General features: G+C 47.3%; 1 protein-coding gene across 2 annotated transcripts in view; it reads left to right on the plus strand.

Moving 5' to 3' along the window:
- Positions 1-22,586, plus strand: part of LOC115148455 (teneurin-2) — a 76,038-nt gene that overhangs the window by 47,879 nt on the left and 5,573 nt on the right. For both annotated transcript variants that reach the window (XM_029690359.1, XM_029690360.1), the window contains 17 exons: positions 190-385; positions 2,202-2,303; positions 2,667-2,861; positions 4,856-5,056; positions 5,350-5,535; positions 8,889-9,035; positions 10,908-11,118; positions 11,564-11,683; positions 11,863-12,124; positions 12,460-12,727; positions 13,261-13,404; positions 14,057-14,309; positions 14,422-14,442; positions 19,538-19,770; positions 20,372-20,526; positions 20,980-21,854; positions 22,212-22,387. In XM_029690359.1, coding sequence (XP_029546219.1) covers positions 190-385; positions 2,202-2,303; positions 2,667-2,861; positions 4,856-5,056; positions 5,350-5,535; positions 8,889-9,035; positions 10,908-11,118; positions 11,564-11,683; positions 11,863-12,124; positions 12,460-12,727; positions 13,261-13,404; positions 14,057-14,309; positions 14,422-14,442; positions 19,538-19,770; positions 20,372-20,526; positions 20,980-21,854; positions 22,212-22,387 — 3,745 coding nt within the window. The remainder of the gene's footprint in view (positions 1-189; positions 386-2,201; positions 2,304-2,666; positions 2,862-4,855; positions 5,057-5,349; positions 5,536-8,888; positions 9,036-10,907; positions 11,119-11,563; positions 11,684-11,862; positions 12,125-12,459; positions 12,728-13,260; positions 13,405-14,056; positions 14,310-14,421; positions 14,443-19,537; positions 19,771-20,371; positions 20,527-20,979; positions 21,855-22,211; positions 22,388-22,586) is intronic.

Here is a 22,586-nt window from a genome sequence, read left to right on the forward strand (position 1 = left end):
GACCTAGATAGGTCATGTTTTAAGGCCTGGATATAGCTAATCATAGAAGTATATTACATATGTCACAGATATGTTGATAGACCTTGACATTAATTCCACCTGAATTTCATAAACAGGGTTTATTCTGCAGAATTGACTACTTCCTGCCGTGCCCCATCCTTCCTGACCTACCCTGTTCTCTCTGTTCAGTATGACTACATGGAGCGTCTGGACGGGAAGGAGAAGTGGAGCGTGGTGGAGTCTCCTCGGGAGCGCCGCAGCATCCACACGGTGGTTCTGAACGAGGCCATCTTTGTTCAGTACCTGGACCCCGGCACCTGGCATCTGGCCTTCTACAACGACGGCAAGGACAAGGAGTCTGTCTCCTTCAGCACCGTGGCTCTAGGTGGGCGCTGTTATTGTGTTTGCCTGCTCTATAGCTCTGTTTTCTCTTCGTAAAGGCAGGGAACCCATTTTTGGATTGTGGTAGTGAGTAACACCTCTGAGTGAGTTCTACAAATGCACCATTCCAGGTTTGCAGCCCTGTTGGCCAGATAGGGTTAGACTGATGTTAGTAGTGAACTCTGAATGTGTTGGCAAGGTTAAGTGGGAGAGATTGAGTTGTAAAAGGTGTATGCCTATGGAGTCCTCTGTCTCTACGCTGCTTTAAAAAATATATATATAGTCATTTAACTAGTCAAGTCAGTTAAGAACAAATTATTATTTACAATGATGGCATACCAGGGAACAGTGGGTTAACTGCCTTGTTCAGGGGGAGAACGACACGTTTTTACCTTGTCAGCTCGGGGATTCGATCCAGCAACCTTTCAGTTACTGGCCCAACGCTCTAACCACTAGGCTACCCGCCGCAGCTGTCACACAGTTCGCCATCGCTTAACAGTAAACAAGCGTGCAACAGCTGAGAACAAAACAAGAAAAGAAAAAAAAACTCACTTGCTTTGGTTTTGAAGTTTTCATGACTGTCAGGAGCTCCCCCGAAGAAAAACACTATCTCTACACAGCACACAGGCAGGCTCTGCTGCAGTAAAGGCACAGAACAACATCTTTTGATTTAGAGATCTGTTGTAATGCTAACCAGTGACGAGAAAGACTGGTCTGAAGGAATGACGCTACCGAAAAGAGAACAAAGGGCAACAGAACAGGGCGTGGGTTTCAACTCGACTAAAAGAGAGGGGAAAGTGAGCTGAGATGAATGAGTTGGCTTGGCTACTGGCTACAAGGTCAAAGGGGAGTTTTTGTATTCGACAGTGGACTCTCTCAGTACATGAATACGCATCTGCTCGTTATTCATTTGCCTTATATGCTTCCATGAACCTCTAATCCTCCATGGGGAGGCACACAGGACATGCAGCGGTGGCAGCAACATACAGCGGTGGAGTAGCCTCAGCCACTGGCGTACTGCCGTAGGGACACTGAGTGATTGAGGCAATTATATTACAGTAATTGTACTTAACTGAGCAGTGGGGATGAGTAATGTTGTAATGGGGGAGGTTTTCACTTGTGGCAAGGGGGTGGAGGAGGGAGGGCTGTTTTGAGGACATTTGGGGGTGTGCTAAAAAAGAGTTTTGGTACACTGAATCGTTTGAATAATGGTTTAGAAGTCACGCCACAGAGGCTTTTTTGAATTATCTGTGCTGTGCATTTAAAAAATATATATATATATAATGTTTTTCAAGCTTCGCTGACCGTTTCTCTGCTAATGGATATTTACAGAGAATGTTTTTCAAATAAAACCGAATCTCAAAAGATCATCTCTCTCTACCCGTCCTCTTAACACTGAGCTGTAATCTTTGTATGAGCTATACAGTATATGTTGACATGCCCCCAGGAGCTGCCCTTTTTTGGCGTGACGTGTCAGCGCGTTCACACATTATAGCGCTATATTGTATTCTTCCATCAAACACTTGACCTTCTGCATTCAACTCTTATTGTAACAGACTGTTATATTAGCTGTAGGAAGAGTAGCAGGTTCAGCCTCCAGGAAAACGTTAACGCCTGTTAATTATTAAGACGTATCTAATTATGAACGATAAGGAGGTAAGAGGTGATGAGGGAGGAGGTCTGCCTAATCAAAACAGGAGAGGGATAGAATAGAGGGAGGTTGAAAGGAGTGGGATCAATCACTTCCTTCTAGGTCATATTATACCTCGTATTTTGGTTGTAATAACGTGTCCGTTTCAATTATGTCTGTTCGATCATAGATTCAGTGCAAGAATGCCCGCAGAATTGCCATGGAAACGGAGAGTGCATGTCGGGCGTGTGCCACTGCTTTCCGGGATTCCATGGCATGGATTGTGCCAAAGGTATGTACTTTGGTATCACTGCGCTAGGCTGTCAAGTGATGTATTCTGTAGGTATATTGTAGAATATTTTACCCCCTATCTTAAATCGTCACGAGTTGTTTTGAGACATGTCCAATAGAATCGTCTCAACACTGATATATATGTATATATATAAAAATGAAGCATCACTCAAATGTATATTGTGGAATATCATACCCCTACCTTGATCCTCGTAACAAGAGCCACCATGACTTGTTCGAGTCCAATCTTAACGTAAGTGATCCTCTACTGAAATAAAAATGGAGCCCGACTCAAATATGACCTAAAGCCCGTGTCTTTCACCTTGTCTCACTCGCTGTATCTCATTCCTCCCACGTTGTCTAGCTGCCTGCCCAGTCCTGTGCAGTGGCAACGGCCAGTATGACAAGGGCTCGTGTATCTGCTACAGCGGGTGGAAAGGTTCAGAGTGTGACGTCCCAGTGGGCCAGTGTATTGACCCAGTTTGTAACGGCCGTGGCACCTGCTCCGAGGGCTCCTGCACGTGCTCGGCAGGTTACCGCGGCGACACCTGCGAGGAAGGTAGGGTGTACAGCGCTGTAGATCACGCACACACTTGTTCTCAGACACACACACACACCTGCCTTCAGGGAGATTCACAATGTAGTGCCATATTACGTTTCAAAAAGTATGAGACGGCAGTGATATACACTGAGTGGACAAAACATTAGGAACACTTGCTCATTCCATGACGTAGACCGACCAGGTGAATCCAGGTGAAAGCTATGATCCCTTATTGATGTCACCTGTTAAATCCACTTCAATCAGTGTAGATGAAGGGGAGGAGATGGGTTAAAGGAGGATTTTAAGCTTTGAGACAATTGAGACATGGATTGTGTATGTCCCGTGTGGCTCAGTTGGTAGAGCATGGTGTTTGTAACGCCAGGGTTGTGGGTTCGATTCGTACGGGGAAAAATAAATAAATCAATCAATAAAAAAATGTATGAAATGTATGCATTCACTACTTACTGTTAGTCGCTCTGGATAAGAGTGTCTGCTAAATGACTAAAAATGTTTAAAAAATTGTGCCATTCAGAGGGTGAATGGACAAGACTAAATATTTAAGTGCCTTTGAACAGGGTATCACTAGTTTCCTGCCTGGCGCACTGGTTTGAGTGTGTCAAGAACGGCAACGCTGCTGGGTTTTTCACGCTCAACAGTTTCCTGTGTGTATCAGTAATGGTCCATCATCCAAAGGACACCCAGCCAACTTGACACAACTGTGGGAAGCATTGGGGTCAACATGGGCCAGCATCCCTGTGAAACGCTTTTGACACCTTGTAGAGTCCACGCTCTGACAAATTGAGGCTGTTCTGAGGGCAAAGGGGGCTGCAACTCAAGATTAGGAAGGTGTTCCTAATGTTTTGTGCACTCAGTCTATACAGTGGGGTCTGAAATGATTGACACCCTTGATAATGATGAGCAAGTATTGTCTGTATAAAATAAATAGTTCAAATACAAATAAAATAGCTTTTTTTTATCATGTCATCAGACCAAAGCTCCAGTTCCAATCCAAGTGCCAATGCTGTTCAGGCATTTCCGTTTGTTAGATGACATGATAATAGAGCTCTTTGGCCACGCACACCAGTGGTGGGTTTGGCGTCAAAATGAGAACGCATGATCAGAAAATAATATTTGATGTTATGGGGCTATTTTGCTACCGCCGGTCTTGGGGCCCTTATTAAGGTCAAACGGCATCATGAACTTCATGTACCAGGATATTTTAGCCAAAAAAACCTTCAAAAAGAAACGGTTAATTGGCGGACTTGAAACCCATTTAAAAACCTGCTGTTTGAATTGAAGAGGGCAGTTCGAAGGATATCAACGATCTAGAAGGATTCTGTATGGAGGAATGGTCAAAGATCCTGCCCAATGTGTTCTCCAATCTCATAAAACACTTTAGAAAAATACCCAGTGCTTTTATCCTCACAAGCTGAAGTATTGAACGGTGTTGAAAACAGGGGTGGCAATAATTTTGACCCCTTACCTGTTTTGAGAATTGTTTTTAAATGAGTTGTTCAACCAAATCTCTTTCTCTGAGCAGTTCTATTTGTATAAAATAGTATAATATCCTTTGCATACAATATAGCTCAGTATTTAAATGATTTATTTTACACTGTCATTTTTGCTCAACTTTATCAAGGTTGTCAATAATTTCAGACCCCACTGTACATCAGAAACGTTATTAAGGGAATGGAATCTCTTTTATTGATCAGGCTTTTAAATAATTGCCCGGGAGCTGATTCATTCACTTATGTTCTGATGGGTTTCTGCTCATCTGGGATGAAGTGGAGTTGGAGCCAAAAGTAGGGTAAGTAGAGAAGCGAGATGTGTGTTGGAAGAGTAGAGAGAGTTCCAGTTATACGAAGAGACTGAGAATGCATCAGAAATGGCCATTTTACCTCCTTTCTTTCAGAATATTCCCTACTTTAAGTATATTCACTATTCACTAATACTGCTACTACGTTTTTGTTAGGTGCATTGACGTCATGCCTCTGTTTCTCTCTGTGTATCAGTGGACTGTCTTGACCCAGGCTGCTCTGACCATGGTACCTGTGTGAGTGGGCAGTGCCACTGTAAGCCAGGCTGGGCCGGCCCGCTCTGTGAGCATCCCAGGGCCCAGTGCCCAGACCAGTGCCACGGACACGGTACCTTTATACCCGACACAGGCATCTGTAGCTGCGACCCAAACTGGATGGGACCAGACTGCTCCATGGGTAAGTAATACACACACACACCTTCCCCTCTGTGATCCTCTGTAGCTCAGTTGGTAGAGCATGGAGCTTGCAATGCCAAGATGGTGGGTTCAATTCCTGGGACCAAGCATGCATGTCTCTTGCTTTGGATAGAACGTCTGCTAAATGGCGTATATTAAATGACTTCTCTCACTAGTCTCTACAACTCAGAAAGACACGCCGTGACTACCTCCTCTGTGAAACTTGTCCATCTACTGTACTGCTTTCCTCTCCTATTACTGTGCTCACGTGCCTACATGTGTGTTTCTCCACAGAGGTGTGCTCGTCGGACTGTGGCGCCCACGGCGTGTGTGTCGGCGGTGTGTGTCGCTGTGAGGAGGGCTGGACAGGCGCCGGGTGTGACCAGCGTGTCTGCAACCCGCTGTGTGTGAAGCACGGGACATGCCGGGATGGGAAGTGTCAGTGCCAACAAGGCTGGAACGGAGAGCACTGCACCATCGGTATGTAGCCAGCCAGCCAACACCCTGGCACGCGAACACACTAACACACACAGCAGTATCATGCCTCTATCTTCCCACCATACTAACTCTCAGCCAAAGGGAGGAACTGGCACTACCCCCACATGTTTAAAAGATGTATCCTTTATGCTGCCTTAACCATACACCTTGGTTGGATTATGAGGAGGTACCGGCAGTCCATAGCCACGGGAAATAAAAACATATATATATCTTTTTCTTTTCTGTTATAATTTTTTTATTAGTGAACTCGGCCTTTATTAAGTCTGTATGAGCGGGGGAAAAATACTCCTCAGCACCAAACCCCACCCCCACGACAGCACCCCTAACACAAAACATCTTCCCGCAGCCATGTCCAATGTGTCTCTTTCTATGATTATATAAAGAGCATTCTAAACTGGGTGGCTCGAGCTCTGAATGCTACGATGTTTCGTGCTTGAGAACAGCCCTTAGCAGTGGTATATTGGCCATATACCACACCCCCCTCCCCCCGTTGCTGAAGTATAGCACTCAGCAGTAGATACATCCACCAATGCTGATGAGGGCCCTCCTTCCCTGCTCTGCTCCTCCATGTCATTAAGACGCTCTCCCATTCCGTTGGAATGGTTTCTCCACTACAGTGCAAATGTTTCATCCATGGCCAAAGTACTCAGCCACATCTATCTGTAGCCTCTCCCCTCCAGCCTAGTCACCCACTCTCCGGTGGAGAAGGCTGGGCAGCAGGCCTCTTGGTGCTCCCTTAAGGCGTCTGCATGCTTCCCATCCAGAACAGTTCGGAACACATTGTGCATTTTTGTGACTTTTTTGTTAGTTTTGGTCTTCGTCGAGGGTTTTTCCAGCTATTCGTGCACAATTTATTTTTCGCTCGAGGCAAGCCGAATTTCGGTAGCTGAAGTCTACGCCCCTTCGTCGGTCATTGGTCAACAGTAGGGATTCTTCAATGAAGGGTTTGTTGTCATTCTACTGTAGATTGCTCGTTTGCATGCACATTTTTTCACTTGAGAAATACTGCACCAGAAATACTGCACCAGACAATACTGCACCGGGATGAAGAGCTAATCGACAAGAACATCAAAATGAATGACAGGTTTCTTGAGTTATCTTAGATTAATTCAGACTATTTTGAGGACGTCTATACTGGCTACGGCTTCTCAAGATGGACAAATGGTACTATTACAGCTTTTTTCTTGTTTTTCAAGCGAAGGTCTTTTAAGGGAGTATGCCAGCACACTCATTTGATTTGCCTAGCCTAGTTCGGGCTAGGCGCCAGCCGAACCGATGCATGCGGAAGCCTTAAGACCCACTCAACCTCCCTGGGAGCCAACAGAGAGGGACAGCCACTCTGCCCCCTCATTCTCCCCCAGAGTGCTCTTTGAGTGCCAGAGGGCTTTATTTTCCTATTTTCCTCTCTTTATCTTCCTCCCATCTGATGAGAAAAACACCTCCCTGGAGCTCCACTGTGGGCTGTGTTGTTAGAGCTGTGCTAGCTCCCATTCTCTGTTGATTATGTGTCTCTCTCTTAGTGTTGGAGAGTTGAGTGTGAAGGAGATTTATCGCTCCTATTTACCTGTGATGAACCACGCCATGTTAAGAATCCCACTTTGTCCTCCACACACAAGTAACTTATCAAACCTGCCCTATTTTGGTTTCACGCAGACTTTTGGGATAGCTTGGAACAAGGTATTGTATTTGGACAAGAGGCGATCTGATGTGTGCGTTAGTTCCCCACGCCTCAAACAGAGAGGCCGTCTTGTGTAGAAGAGGGATGTATAGAGGGTTCCTTCGTATTGTGAAGTGTGGAGTCGTGTTTGTACTCAATGTCTTAGTGGTAGCTGGTGTTTTAGAGTTCCAGAAGAATGATGCAAACTCCCATTGGCTAGTATCCCCGATCCCTATCGGTCCCTCATATTGGGATATTCAGCTAGTGCGACCTTTCTCCCACTTCCTAATATTTGTTAACCCAGATGGTACCATTTTTATGTTTAACTAGTCTTGTCCACGACAGATGTACCCTTTCCTCATAGACTTTAACGTTTGGATCCGTTGCATTGATTTCTCTCTTGTGCTTTGCTAAGCATAGGACTATTGTGTGTCAGTTTGTTCTGTGTTCGTTTGTGAACGTCGGCCTGTTAGTCCGTCTATCTGTCTATCAACGTTTTGTTGTAAACACACAGTTAGCTAGAAGTGTATGTTAGCGTTGCTACTCCATGTTAAGTAGGCTCAATGGAGACCGATCGGCAGCTATTTCTGCTGCAGCAGTCTGCTCCCTCCATGGGAATATTAATGGCCTTGGCCTTTTAGCTGCATCTGCCCAGCAGTAGGTAGAATACTAATAGATGAGTTGGACCAGTGGAGCTGCATGCTCATCCCTGTTGGGAGAATACTAATGACTGTGCAGCTCCACATCGGGACAGGACGGCGGACATGTTGTTAGGAGGCTGGCTTAAATGAAAGGTTAATACGGTTTAATGAGGTTTTAGTCTGTTTGGGAAAAAGTCTTAATGTTAATCTTGACGTTTCCTAATTTGACGAAAGTGTCTGATTTTCTAAATGCAGTTTTTGGATTCATATTTATCACTTCATTTTTTTCAGTGAGGTTTGCTCTTTTGACCTTTGGTGATGGTAATTTATGGAACACCATCAGCGAGTTATGTAGATTTACAGTCCAATACCTCCGAACTGCCTGGTCCCATACCTCTGGTCTCCTGTACAGACTGTACTACACCACTGAGACAGATGTCCCAGCAGCATTCATCATGTCCTCTTCATTAACCTAGCCTGGGAGAATATTACATCTGCTGAGGGGGACTGCAGTCATCAATGATGTGTAGCATCTCTCCTGTTGTTCTCCCTCCCTGTTTTCAAAGTCTAGGTGGCTTGTAATCTCATCACTTTTGCCTAATCAAATCCTCTCATGAGGCAGCATTACAACCCAGCCAGCCTCCAGAGGCAAATCAACCACTGCAAATGAATTGGCTGTGAACTTGTGTACTTTCTTTTATTGAATACTTTTAGCTATGAATGGATATTGAACAAAACAATTTACCGCATGCCAAAACCCTCCCTTTTGCCTCTAGGGTATATACTGTAGCTGTATGAATCCACATCCACAAGAAGAGCATTGTTGTGATGAGATGCAATCCCCTTGCCATGTAATCAATCGTTTTATTTTTTAATGCCCTTGTTGTGTGATGCAACGGTAGACAGAGACTAAATATATCAAGTTGGTGTGCTGCTCTCCCTTAGCTGGTACAAGTTACTCTGTCACTATTATTGATCGGTCCTCTCCTCTGGTCCCTGTCCACTCCTCCTCTATTTCCCTCCACCCTCTCTCTCAGACGGGTGCCCGGGCCTCTGTAACGGGAACGGCCAATGCACCCTGGGACAGAACAACTGGCACTGTGAATGCCACACTGGCTGGAGAGGACCTGGCTGCAGCGTTGCCATGGAGATCTCCTGTGCTGACAACAAGGACAACGAAGGAGGTGAGTGTGTTGAAGAGGTGAATGATCGCAGCACAGGAAGGCAGGCTGACGCTTAGCAGATTTGCCTATGAAAAATGATACCCGTGATTTTGAACCAGCTGCTGCGGCGTCGCAGTATTTGTGCAACTGTACTGTTGATTTGGTCTAGATTTTGAATCCGTTTATTTCCTAATAATAGCAGTGTCTCTCAAGGCGTGACAATTATTTGATTCTCCCTGATGAGCAGCAGTCAGCCAGACAGACAGACGCCTGCCCAGGTTTTTCTGAGAGGTTTCCTCCCAGTGAGTGTTTTTAGCGGATCAAAGAGGTGTGATTGCGGGGCTAGTGCTATCAGATCTGGATGGCCCCATTATGGCATCCTTCTGTCGGTGTGAGCTAGCACTGAGAGTGCTGGGGAGAGAGGAGAGGCTGGCTGAATCAATGCCTCCTCCTCCTCCTCCTAAGAGCATGTGGGGATCAGTGACCTAGAGTTTGCTGAGATGGATGCCCGTATTATTTCCTCCCCCTCCCTCCCTGGTGGGAGATGGAGTGACCCCCTCCTGTGACCATTTGTGAGAGGATCAAAGAGGCCTCGGCAATAGATGCTTTTCACAGGGCAAGCAGCAGCTCCGAGCAGTCAGCCAGTCAGCCTCAGTCAGCATGTCAGGGCAGGGTTATCTAACATGAAAATGATACCCGGGTGTATTTTTCCTTGATTAATGGCTAAGTAGTTTGCAGAGGCCAGAGCTGTGTCAATTTTAAAGAGCGCTTTCTCTGTGGCATGTCATGCAATTGAGGATGCCTGTCGCCAAGGAAACGGGTGGTGATTGAACAGGTGTCTTAATGCAGCCCCTGGAAGCCTTTAATCTTTCATCTGCCACGTCTGCGTCTGAGCAATAAGGTCATGGGCTCCGAGGACAATGGGTTTTTAAACACGGCTCACTTGAACAGCCCTCCATTACCAGACTGGCTCAGTGCATGTTTCAATGTGTGACTGGCTGGCTGCCTAACTGGCTGGCTGATGTGGTTAATCCAATCGTCTTCCTTCTTCCATGGAGATGTTGCGTCATACTTCCTAGTCGCGTCCTTAATCCTTAACACTCTCGCTATGTATGTATGTCTGTCTGTCTGTCTGTCTGTGTGTGTTTATCAGTCTCCCTCCCTCTCTATTTGTCTCTGTCTGGGTTTTATTTCACCAAATAATACCTGAAAGATCAAACAGAAAATGTGTACAAAGTCTCTTTAAGTAGTTGGCGGTGTTTGTTTTGGCAGGTCTGAAGCGGATGGGAGGTGTAAGGGAGGGAAGGAAAATAGAGGCGGGTGAGCGCGTGCTTGTGTCGGTGCGTAAAGAGAGATGAAAAAGAGGAGACCCCCCCCCACAGGGTTGTGCGTTATGTCCCGTTTGACTTTGATGCCAGTGTTATTGGGTTTGACTAAAAGGACATGCAGGCACTGTGCCGGGGAGCAGGCTGCAGAGCACCACTTCTAAAGGAGAACCTGGAGAAAATAGAACACCACGCACTCGTCCTCATGAAAATAGAGCATTTGGATGAAGAGCTCAATGAACTGTCTCACGAAACAATCATGAGAAGAATGGAAAGGGATTATACATTTTGAATCATGCACACGTTGTGGCTCACATGGACACAGTATAGAGGGCATCCAAATGCTAAATATGCATGTGATGTCTTTGAATATTATTATATTTCATTTCGACTGTCGTTTCTTTGTGGCACTGTTTTATCAGCTCTGCTCCTGCGTGAGCAATAATCTTGTTCTATTCTGCCCAACGACAAGAGGAACAATTTGACATAAAAAATGCCATTGAATCATTATTTAGCTGCGGCGGTGTCTGTCTGTCCAGATTAGATTTCTGTGTGTTTCCCCTTGCAGACGGACTGACAGACTGCATGGATCCCGACTGCTGCACTCAGAGTCTGTGCCTGACCAATCCACTGTGTCTGGGAGCAAGGGATCCACTGCAGATCATCCAGCAAAGTCAATCACCATCCCTGAAAGTCAGGTCATTCTATGACAGGGTCAAGCTACTGGTGGGGAGGGATGGCACCCACATCATCGCTGGAAACAACCCCTTCAACTCAAGGTAGTGTACCCATCTGCCCGTTTCACTTCCTTCAGGATGGAATCAACTAGCTATACAATAAATATCAGCATTTCTAAACTGGGTGGTTCGAGCCCTGAATTCTAATTGGCTGACCGCCGTAGTATATCAGACCGTATACCACGGGTATGACGAAACATTTATTTTAACTGCTCTAATTACGTTGGTAACCAGTTTATAATCGCAATAAGGCACCTTGGGGGTTTGTGGTATATTGGCCATATACCACACACCCCCCGGGTCTTATTGCTTAAATATATATCAGAGTTTCAAATATATCCAAAAGTGTATTTTTCTGTCCCTAAGTAATTACCACTGACTTTGACAGCCATTCATTGAGATTTTAGGATCACTTGCTGTTACATCGTCTTCATGCCTTGGCAGTCAGTTAGGAAGCAACTGCATCTTCTTTCACCTCCTCTTGCAGCCTGGCATCGTTGATCAGAGGCCAGGTCCTGACCACGGACGGGACTCCCCTGGTAGGGGTCAATGTGACGTTTGTCAAGTACCCTCACTATGGTTACACCCTGACTCGACAGGACGGCACGTGAGTGACTGTTTGGGTTTTGAATATGACAATGACTACCATTTTGTTCTTTTTTTATTTTTTATTCATGGATTTACTGTATGTCCCTTAGTTCCCCCATGAATTACAAACATCTTAGAGTGAATGGAGGACAGTGTGGATCAAAGTCTTTATAACCCCCTGTCTTTGTTCCTCTGTAGATTTGACCTGGTGGCCAATGGGGGTGCGTCTCTGACCCTGCGCTTCGAGCGAGCGCCGTTCTTGAGCCAAGAGCGCACGGTGTGGCTGCCCTGGAACCGGTTCTATGCCATGGACACGCTGGTACTGAAGACGGAAGAGAACACCATCCCAGCCTGTGACCTCAGTGGCTATGTCCACCCTGACCCCGTGGTGGTGGCCTCACCCCTCTCCTCCTTCTTCAGCTCCCATCCTGCAGAGAGGCACATCATCCCTGAGACTCAGGTACTTACTGTACATACATTCAGTAGCTCTCCCTCTAGCTCTCTTTGTCTGTTACTTCTCTCTCTCTCTCTCTCTCTCTCTCTCTCTCTCTCTCTCTCTCTCTCTCTCTCTCTCTCTCTCTCTCTCTCTCTCTCTCTCTCTCTCTCTCTCTCTCTCTCTCTCTCTCTCTCTCTCTCTCTCTCTCTCTCTCTCTCTCTCTCTCTCTCTCTCTCTCTCTCTCTCTCTCTCTCTCTCTCTCTCTCTCTCTCTCTCTCTCTCTCTCTCTCTCTCTCTCTCTCTCTCTCTCTCTCTCTTCCACTAACTCCCTCTCCTCCTCCTCCTCCTCCTCCTCCTAGGTGGTTCATGAGCAGCTAGAGATCCCAGGTACAGGTCTGAAGCTGTGCTACCTGAGCTCTCGTGCTTCGGGGTACCACGCCCTGCTGAAGGTGACCATGACTCAGACCCTGGTGCCCCTCTCCCTGGTCAAGGTGCACCTGATGGTGGCCGTGGAGGGACACCTCTTCCAGAAGTGGTTCAACGCCTCTCCTAACCTGGCCTACTCCTACATCTGGGACAAGACGGACGCCTACAGGCAGAGGGTCTATGGGCTGACCCAGGCTGCTGGTGAGTGGCAGTGTGAGATTCTGTAGTGTTTGGATTACGTTTGGTCGGTTATGTTAGATGTAACTGTGTAGCTCTATCTGTCAAGACACAGGACCGTGCCATCTATTACCGCAACAGGCTGGCAGAACTTCTGTTTTGGCTTTCTGACAAAGAAAGCCACAACACAAGCGTTTAATTAAGTTGACACCTACACAGTAAGATAACTGTGGGATGCTGTGTAGGTGTGAACAGGTGTCGACCATGAGCCCCATGCATTGACAGAAACACTATGTGATCACACTGAATTCCTTTCTCCTTACGCACTCGTCTCAATAAATCTCACTCGCTTGATTAACATTCTTGTTGAAGCATGCTAAACCTGATGCGCTCGTCCACATGCATGTATATTGCATTTGATTCCTGTGGTCACTGAGAGTACATCTAATGCATTCAATGACTGCACATGCTATGTAGTGTGATGACGCCCTGTGTTACTTTGAGGTGGTGCTAAAGTGTGGATGGAGAGTCAAGTTCTATTCTCTGTTTTTCTACAGTGTCAGTGGGGTTTGAGTATGAGACGTGTCCCAGTCAGATCCTATGGGAGAAGAGGACAGCGGTGCTGCAGGGATACGAGCTGCTGCCGTCCAACCTGGGGGGCTGGTCCCTGGACAAACACCACGCCCTCAACATTGCCAGTGGTACGATCTACAGCCTTTTAAATCACACTTGGAACATTTTAGAACAAACCTCACTCACATCAGGACAGATCATTTACAAGTGTGTGTTTACTTTTGCTAGTGTTGAGAATTATTATTATTATTTTTTTTTAAATGGTGTAGCTACATTACATGGTCACTGGAACCAGACAACTTCTTGGAATGCATGAATGAATGTTCAACATCCAAGTAGTCGTGTCTTTTCTTGTCTCGCATCTGTATATCAATGCAGTGCCACTGAGGATCTCCTAAAACGGTGTTCTTTCGCCTCCATGTTTGACAGCACCGCGTGTACCCTGAAAACCAATGGAATATTCCTGTGCCCAGGCAGTGACAGACAGGGGACAAGCAGGGAGTCAATAAGATGAAAACACTAATAGTATAGTACTCTGACTCTCACACCTTCACACTCACTCAGTTTCTATGGCAACAGTTTGAACAGTATTATTATTATTATTATTTTTAGGTACACAGGGAATTGAAACTCAAAGATGATAAGTAAGTCAATATTAAGATAGAGGCTGATTAAAAAGTGACACTGGGTCTTTGTTCCTTAGCTCTATCCCCGGCGTAGATGTAAAATGTAGGATCTAAAAGGATATTGTTCTGAATCGGAATGCCTCTCCTGTTTCAGGGATCCTGCATAAGGGCAGTGGGGAGAACGTGTTTGTATCAGAGCAGCAGCCTCCAGTCATCAACAGCATCATGGGGAACGGGCGCAGGCGCAGTATCTCTTGCCCCAGCTGCAGTGGTCTGGCTGAAGGCAACAAGCTGCTGGCCCCCATGGCACTGGCCTGTGGGGGGGACGGGAGCCTGTATGTGGGAGACCTGAACTTCATCCGCCGGGTCTACCCCACTCTAAACACCACAGCCGTGCTGGAGCTCAGGTAGGTTGGCAGACATGAGGGATGGACAGAGGTTATCATTGGAGGAGGGGTTAAATAACATGATGGGTGGAAACTAACAAGGTTGTTTTACTTTGTTTTTGTTTTTCTCCAGAAATAAAGACTTGAGGCATGGGTAAGTTATGTTTGTGTGTCCTCTAGGGCTGACCCCATTTAGTCGACTGGTCGATTGTTTGGTCGATAGGCTGTTGGTCAACCGAGATTTCTTTAGTCGAGCAGCAGCAAACAAAAATAGAAATCATGTTTTACAAGACACCTGTCTGAGTGGACTAATCTATTGTGGAGGCCGTGGGGATGGCACAGTCCATCACTCTAAGACATTTGCTGCTGAAAATATATATGGTTGTATTAAGTAAGAACAATGGTGCAACACTAATAAGAATTATATTATTTTATAACAATTCTCCTGCTTGGGTAGCGGTCACTGTCCGCGGTTCTGAAAAACATCAGTGCGCTGGTGCCTTTTCCTAGACCATGTTGCTATGTGAGTAATAGCAAAGTTAACCAGCATATTGGTGTTGAGAACAATGGGCGGAGGCAGCAGCGGAGTTAGGAGAACAGAAAACAGCCCTTGCCTTAATGGTCTAAGAAAAGTGAGGCGAGAAGAAATCCCAACTTAATTCGGTCTATAATCAATAGCGTAACTGTTAAATGTGCCTGTCTTTTATAAATCATCAATATATTGTACATTTACAGTGAATTCGGAAAGTATTCAGACCCCTTGACCTCTTCCACATTTTGTTACGTTATAGCCTTATTCTAAAATTGATTGAAGAAACAAATTTTCTCATCAGTCTGCACCCCCCCCCCCCCCAAAAAAAATTGAGCTCAGGTGCATCCTGTTTCCATTGATCATCCTTGAGATGCTTCTTCAACTTGATTGGAGTCCACCTGTAGTAAATTCAATTGACTGGACATGATTTGGAAATGTGATGCATGTCAGAGCAAAAACCAAGCCATGAGGTCGACGGAATTGTCCGTAGACCTCCGAGAAAAGATTGTAGAGGCACAGAACTGGGGAAGGGTACAGCATTGAAGGTCCCCAAAAATGCAGTGGCCTCCATCATTCTTAAATGGAAGAAGTTAGGAACCCCCAAGACTCTTCCTAGAGCTGGCTGCCTGGCCAAACTGAGCAATTGGGATTGAAGGGCCTTGGTCAGGGAGGTGACCAAGAGCCCGATGGTCACTCTCACAGAGCACCAGAGTTCCTCTGTGGAGATGGGAGAACCTTCCAGAAGGACAACCATCTCTGCAGCATTTCACCAATCAGGCCTTTATGGTAGAGTTGCCAAAGAGTTCAATCTTGGTTTCATCAGACCAGAGAATCTTGTTTTTCATGGTCAGAGTCCTTTAGGTGCCTTTTACCAAACTGTAAGTGGGCTGTCATGTGCCTTTTACCAAGCTCTAAGTGGGCTGTCATGTGCCTTTTACTGAGGAGTGGCTTTCGTACTCTCAACTAGCTTACATTTACATTTACGTCATTTAGCAGACGCTCTTATCCAGAGCGACTTACAAATTGGTGCATTCACCTTATGATATCCAGTGGATCAACCACTTTACAATAGTACATCTATATCTTTTTTTTTGGGGGGGGGGGGGGGGTTAGAAGGATGACTTTATCCTATCCCAGGTATTCCTTAAAGAGGTGGGGCTTCAGGTGTCTCCAGAAGGTGGTGATTGACTCCGCTATCCTGGCGTCGTGAGGGAGCTTGTTCCACCATTGGGGTGCCAGAGCAGCGAACAGTTTTGAATGGGCTGAGCGGGAACTGTGCTTCCGCAGAGGTAGGGGGGCCAGCAGGCCAGAAGTGGATGAACGCAGTGCCCTTGTTTGGGTGTAGGGACTGATCAGAGCCTGAAGGTACGGAGGTGCCGTTCCCCTCACAGCTCCGTAGGCAAGCACCATGGTCTTGTAGCAGATGCGAGCTTCAACTGGAAGCCAGTGGAGTGTGCGGAGGAGCGGGGTGACGTGAGAGAACTTGGGAAGGTTGAACACCAGACGGGCTGCGGCGTTCTGGATGAGTTGTAGGGGTTTAATGGCACAGGCAGGGAGCCCCGCCAACAGCGAGTTGCAGTAATCCAGACGGGAGATGACAAGTGCCTGGATTAGGACCTGCGCCGCTTCCTGTGTAAGGCAGGGTCGTACTCTGCGAATGTTGTAGAGCATGAACATACAGGATCGGGTCACCGCCTTGATGTTACCGGAGAACGACAGGGTGTTGTCCAGGGTCACGCCAAGGCTCTTAGCACTCTGGGAGGAGGACACAATGGAGTTGTCAACCGTGATGGCGAGATCATGGAACGGGCAGTCCTTCCCCGGGAGGAAGAGCAGCTCCGTCTTGCCGAGGTTCAGCTTGAGGTGGTGATCCGTCATCCACACTGATATGCAGAGATGCGATTCGCCACCTGGTTATCAGAAGGGGGAAAGGAGAAGATTAATTGTGTGTCGTCTGCGTAGGAATGATAGAAGAGACCATGTGAGGATATGACAGAGCCAAGTGACTTGGTGTATAGCGAGAATAGGAGAGGGCCTAGAACTGAGCCCTGGGGGACACCAGTGGTGAGAGCACGTCGTGCGGAGACAGATTCTCGCCACGCCACCTGGTAGGAGCGACCTGTCAGGTAGGACGCAATCCAAGAGTGAGCCGCGCCGGAGATGCTCAACTCGGAGAGGGTGGAGAGGAGGATCTGATGGTTCACAGTATCAAAGGCAGCAGATATGTCTAGAAGGATGAGAGCAGAGGAGAGAGAGTTAGCGTTAGCAGTGCGGAGAGCCTCCGTGACACAGAGAAGAGCAGTCTCAGTTGAATGACCAGTCTTGAAACCTGACTGATTTGGATCAAGAAGGTCATTCTGAGAGATAGCAAGAGAGCTGGCCAAGGACGGCACGCTCAAGAGTTTTGGAGAGAAAAGAAAGAAGGGATACTGGTCTGTAGTTGTTGACATCGGAGGGATCGAGTGTAGGTTTTTTGAGAAGGGGTGCAACTCTCGCTCTCTTGAAGATGGAAGGGACGTAGCCAGCGGTCAAGGATGAGTTGATGAGCGAGGTGAGGTAAGGGAGAAGGTCTCCGAAAATGGTCTGGAGAAGAGAGGAGGGGATAGGGTCAAGCGGGCAGGATGTTGGGTGGCCTGCCATCACAAGTTGCAAGATTTCATCTGGAGAGAGAGGGGAGAAAGAGGTCAAAGCATAGTGTAGGGCAATGTGAGCAGGACCAGCGGTGTCATTTGACTTAACAAACGAGGATCAGATGTCATCAACCTTCTTTTCAAAATGGTTGACGAAGTCATCCGCAGAGAGGGAGGGGTGTGGGGGGGAGGATTCAGGAGGGAGGAGAAGGTGGCAAAGAGCTACCTAGGGTTAGAGGCAGATGCTTGGAATTTAGAGTGGTAGAAAGTGACTTTAGCAGCACAGACAGAGGAAGAAAATGTAGAGAGGAGGGAGTGAAAAGATGCCAGGTCCGCAGGGAGGCTAGTTTTCCTCCATTTCCGCTCGGCTGCCCGGAGCCCTGTTCTGTGAGCTCGCAATGAGTCGTCAAGCCACGGTGCAGGAGGGGAGGACCGAGCCGTCAGGAGGATAGGGGACATGGAGAGTAAAAGGATGCAGAAAGGGAGGAGATGAGGGTTGAGGAGGCAGAATCAGGAGATTGGTTGGAGAAGGCTTGAGCAGAGGGAAGAGATGATAGGATGGAAGAGGAGAGAGTAGCGGGAGAGAGAGAGCGAAGGTTGCGACGGCGCAATACCATCTGAGTAGGGGCAGAGTGAGTAGTGTTGGAGGAGAGCGAGAGCGAGAGGGGAAAGGATACAAGGTAGTGGTCGGAGACTTGGAGGGGAGTTGCAGTGAGATTAGTAGAAGAACAGCATCTAGTAAAGATGAGGTCAAGCATATTGCCTGCCTTGTGAGTAGGGGGGACGGTGAGAGAGGTTAAAAGAGGAGAGGAGTGGAAAGAAGGAGGCAGAGAGAAATGAGTCAACATAGGGAGGTTAAAGTCACCCAGAACTGTGAGGGGTGAGCCATCCTCAGGAAAGGAGCTTATCAAGGCGTCAAGCTCATTGATGAACTCTACAAGGGAGCCTGGAGGGCAATAAATGATAAGGATGTTAAGCTTGAATGGGCTAGTGACTGTGACAGCATGGAATTCAGAGGAGATAGACAGATGGGTCAGGGGAGAAAGAGAGAATGTCCACTTGGGAGAGATGAGGATTCCAGTGCCACCACCCCGCTGACCAGATGCTCTCAGGGTATGTGGTAGTCACCTCGAATGCATTTCAATTAACAGGTGTGCCTTGTTAAAAGTTATTTTGTGGAATTTCTTTCCTTCTTAATGCTTTTGAGCCAATCCGTTGTGTTGTGACAAGGTAGGGGTGGTATACAGAAGATAGCCCTATTTGGTAAAATACCAAGTCCATATTATGGAAAGAACAGCTCAAATAAGCAAAGAGAAACGACAGTCCATCATTACTTTAAGACATGAAGGTCAGTCAATCCGGAAAATGTCTCAATTTCAAGAACTTTAAAAGTTTCCACTCTGGAGCCCAACATCGTCCACAGAGTGAAGGAAAAGCCGCCAACAACTGCTCAGCATAATATGCTGGCTGCTCTGTTCCACTCGTTAGCTGCTTTTTCTTCACTCTGCGGTCCAACTCATCCCAAACCATCTCAACTGGGTTGAGGTCAGGTGTGTGCCTTATGTGTGTCATGAATTCTAAATAAATCACCGAAAGTGTCACCAGCAAAGCACCCCCACACCATCACGTGGGAACTCCTTCAAAAATGTTGGAAATGCATTCCAGGTGACTACCTCATGAAGCTGGTTGAGGGAATGCCAAGAATGTGCAAAGCTGTCATCAAGGCAATGGGTGGCTACTTTGAAGAATCTAAAATCTATAATATATTTTTAGTTGTTTAACACTTTTTTGGTTACTACATGTCTCCACTATTATTCTACAATGTAGAAAATAGTAAAAATAAAGAAAAACCCTTGAATGAGTAGGTGTGTCAAAACTTTTGACTGGTACTGTAAGTATTCAGACCCTTTACTCAGTACTTTGTTGAAGCACCTTTGGTGTCCTCCAGCTTGGTAACATTGCCTGACATACAGCTTTAGCAAAAATGATGTTTACCTGTGTCATCTCTCTTGTATTCCTATAGTCTCTGGCTCAGTCCTTTGAGGGATTATCTATCTAGAATATTCTCTCATTTCCTATCTACCTAGGAACAACCCAACACACAAGTACTACCTAGCGGTGGACCCACTGTCTGGGTCGGTCTTTCTCTCGGACACCAACTCTCGACAGATCTACCGCGTGAGCTCACTGACCGGCGGGCGGCAGTTGTTGGACAATGCCCAGGTGGTGGCTGGGACCGGCGAGCAGTGTGTCCCCTTCGACGAGGCCCGCTGTGGGGACGGGGGCAAGGCCGTGGAGGCCACACTCATGAGCCCTAGGGGTGAGTTCCAGGGGCATAGTGTATCAACCCTTACTGTGGAGGTGACAGTGACTGAATACGGATGCCTTTCCTTATTTTAGGGACGCTCTCCTCCACACATTCCATATAAAAATCAGTTACACACATCTAATTTCCATCAGAATTATTTTGTTAGATCTGTCTGTTACTTACACTGTCACTTATACCCCCTTGTAGGAAGCACATATATTGTGTGATTTTACACATGTTCACCTGCTATTCTTTTGGGGTCTTAAGCTGTCACTCAGTATCTAATTTAGTGGTATCCTCAGGAGGGAGGGTGTATGTAAACGAGTGATTTGCGATCTGTTTGTTCAGAGCAGTGACCTGGAACAGAAACAGCGGGTCTTCTTGACACCAAACTGCCAGGCGGAGTGTTACACTGTCACTTGGTGTCACAGCAGAGATGACACTCTAACACAGAGACATTCTGATGTCAGCATGAGGTTACAACCCTGCAGAATGCCTGATGAGCCCAACTTTGACAGTGTTTTGACTGTTTGTGTTAGCAGCCCCAGATGTAAAGTAGAACTAGTTTTCATATGTCTCTGCCTCCATCTGCCTCCATCTTTCTGTCTGTCAGGGATCGCTGTGGATAAGAACGGCCTAATGTACTTTGTTGACGCCACCATGATCCGTAAGGTGGACCAAAACGGCATCATCTCCACCCTGATCAAGACCAATGACCTCACAGCGGTCCGTCCACTCAGCTGTGACTCCAGCATGGACGTCAGTCAGGTGAGGAGGAAAAACTGGGGAACAAAAAAATCGATATGTTTCATATCTTTATATTTTGGACTTATAGGCCCTTTGGGGCAGAAAACCTGTGTAGTGCTGAGGGTATATGTTTTTCTTAATAGCCAGGTGGGAAGAGAGTCTGCAGTCTAAATGATATCCCCATCTGTCCTATTTTTCCCCCTCTGCCTTATGGCCAAATACGCTAAGCATGGACCACTACAGAGACTTTTCTTTAGAGGGATATATCTACTACTGTCCAACATAAGAGGGCTGCCTCTTTGCTGTCATAAATTGACAGTATTTATACCCACCTATCCAAGCTATCCTAGCTGTACGCTCTTCTGAATAGTGTGTGAGAGAGAGGAATTTGGATCAAGACTTGGAGATCTAAAGAGCCCTGGGGAGTTCCAGTGGATTTGTGATTACTCATGTGTTGTGTAACTGTTCATCCAGGTGCGTCTGGAGTGGCCCACAGATCTGGCGGTGAACCCCACAGACAACTCCCTGTACGTGCTGGAGAACAACGTGATCCTCCGCATCACAGAGAACCACCAGGTCAGCATCATCGCTGGGAGGCCCATGCACTGCCAGGTCCCGGGCATCGATTACTCCCTGAGCAAGCTGGCCATCCACTCTGCCCTGGAGAGCGCCACGGCCATCGCCATCTCCCACACCGGCGTGCTCTACATCGCCGAGACGGACGAGAAGAAGATCAACCGCGTGCGGCAGGTCAGCGCCTCCGGAGAGACCTCTCTGCTGGCCGGCGCCACCTCCGAGTGCGACTGCAAGAACGACGTCAACTGCCAATGCTTCTCTGGCGACGAGGGCTACGCCACGGACGCCGGGCTCAACGCCCCCACCTCGCTCGCCGTGTCTCCCGACGGCACGCTGTTCATCGCTGACCTCAACAACATCCGTGTGCGGGCAGTGCGGCGCGACAGGCCCATGGCCACGCCAGTGGGGCTGTATGAGGTGGGGTCACCCCGGGAGCAGGAGATGTATGTGTTCGGTAGAGATGGGCTCCACAGACAGACAGTCAGTCTGATCACCGGAGAACCTCTCTATAACTTCACCTACGGGCAGGACAGGGAGCTGGCTGCCGTGGCTGATAACTGTAACAACACCCTGAGGGTGAGGAGAGACGGATCTGGCCAGCTGAGGCTGGTGCTGTTGCCTGAGAACCAGGTGGTCACCCTGGGGTTGGACCCTGCCGGTGGCCTGCGCTCTGTATCTGCCCTCAACCAGGAGGTGGCGCTGATGAGCTATGCTGCGAACACAGGCCTGCTGGCCTCCAAGGCTGATGAGACTGGATGGACCAACTTTTATGAGTATGTGGGAATTAACTAGTGTATGTGTGACTGTAAATTAGCCTAACGTATTCAGTGATATAGCTCACAGTGCAGTGTATTAATATTAGGTGAAGAAAAGGAGCAATAGCCATTTATTGGTGTGGAAATAATGCATTAGTCAGAGAGAGAAAAAGAAGTCTGCGTTCCGTCAGGCCACTCGGAGTCAAATCAACAATATGGTCATGTCACATTGTCACCATCTGGTGTCTGACCCTGGTACTGCTCTGAGTGCTAGAAGACATCTGTTGGTCTCACGTTTGACAAAACATTCCAGCACATGTAGGATTTTTCCTCCATGGCCCCTCGACTCAGCTCCATCCTACTCTTCCCATGCAGGTATGACAGTGAGGGGCGTCTGACTAACGTCACCTACCCCACGGGAGTGGTGACCAGCCTGCACCGGGATATAGACCAGTCAATCAACATCGACATGGAGAGCTCCAACAGGGATGATGATGTCACCGTCATCACCAACCTGTCCTCTGCAGAGGCATCCTACACTGTGGTGCAAGGTAACAAACATGTCACCTAAAAGGATCATTCTCATATTTAAACTACAGTACTATAATCCCCTACCCAGCTCGCTCCCTCTGTCTCTCCAACTCCAGCACCCTAGGGTACCTGACACTTTTTACAGTCCTATGACAAATGCGATTAAGGAGAAATTCATTACCTAGGACACAGTAAATCTTCATCTGTGTCTGTGGGTGC

Source organism: Salmo trutta, chromosome 15 (assembly GCF_901001165.1).
Source record: "Salmo trutta chromosome 15, fSalTru1.1, whole genome shotgun sequence".
Classification (NCBI taxonomy): Eukaryota; Metazoa; Chordata; class Actinopteri; order Salmoniformes; family Salmonidae; genus Salmo; species Salmo trutta.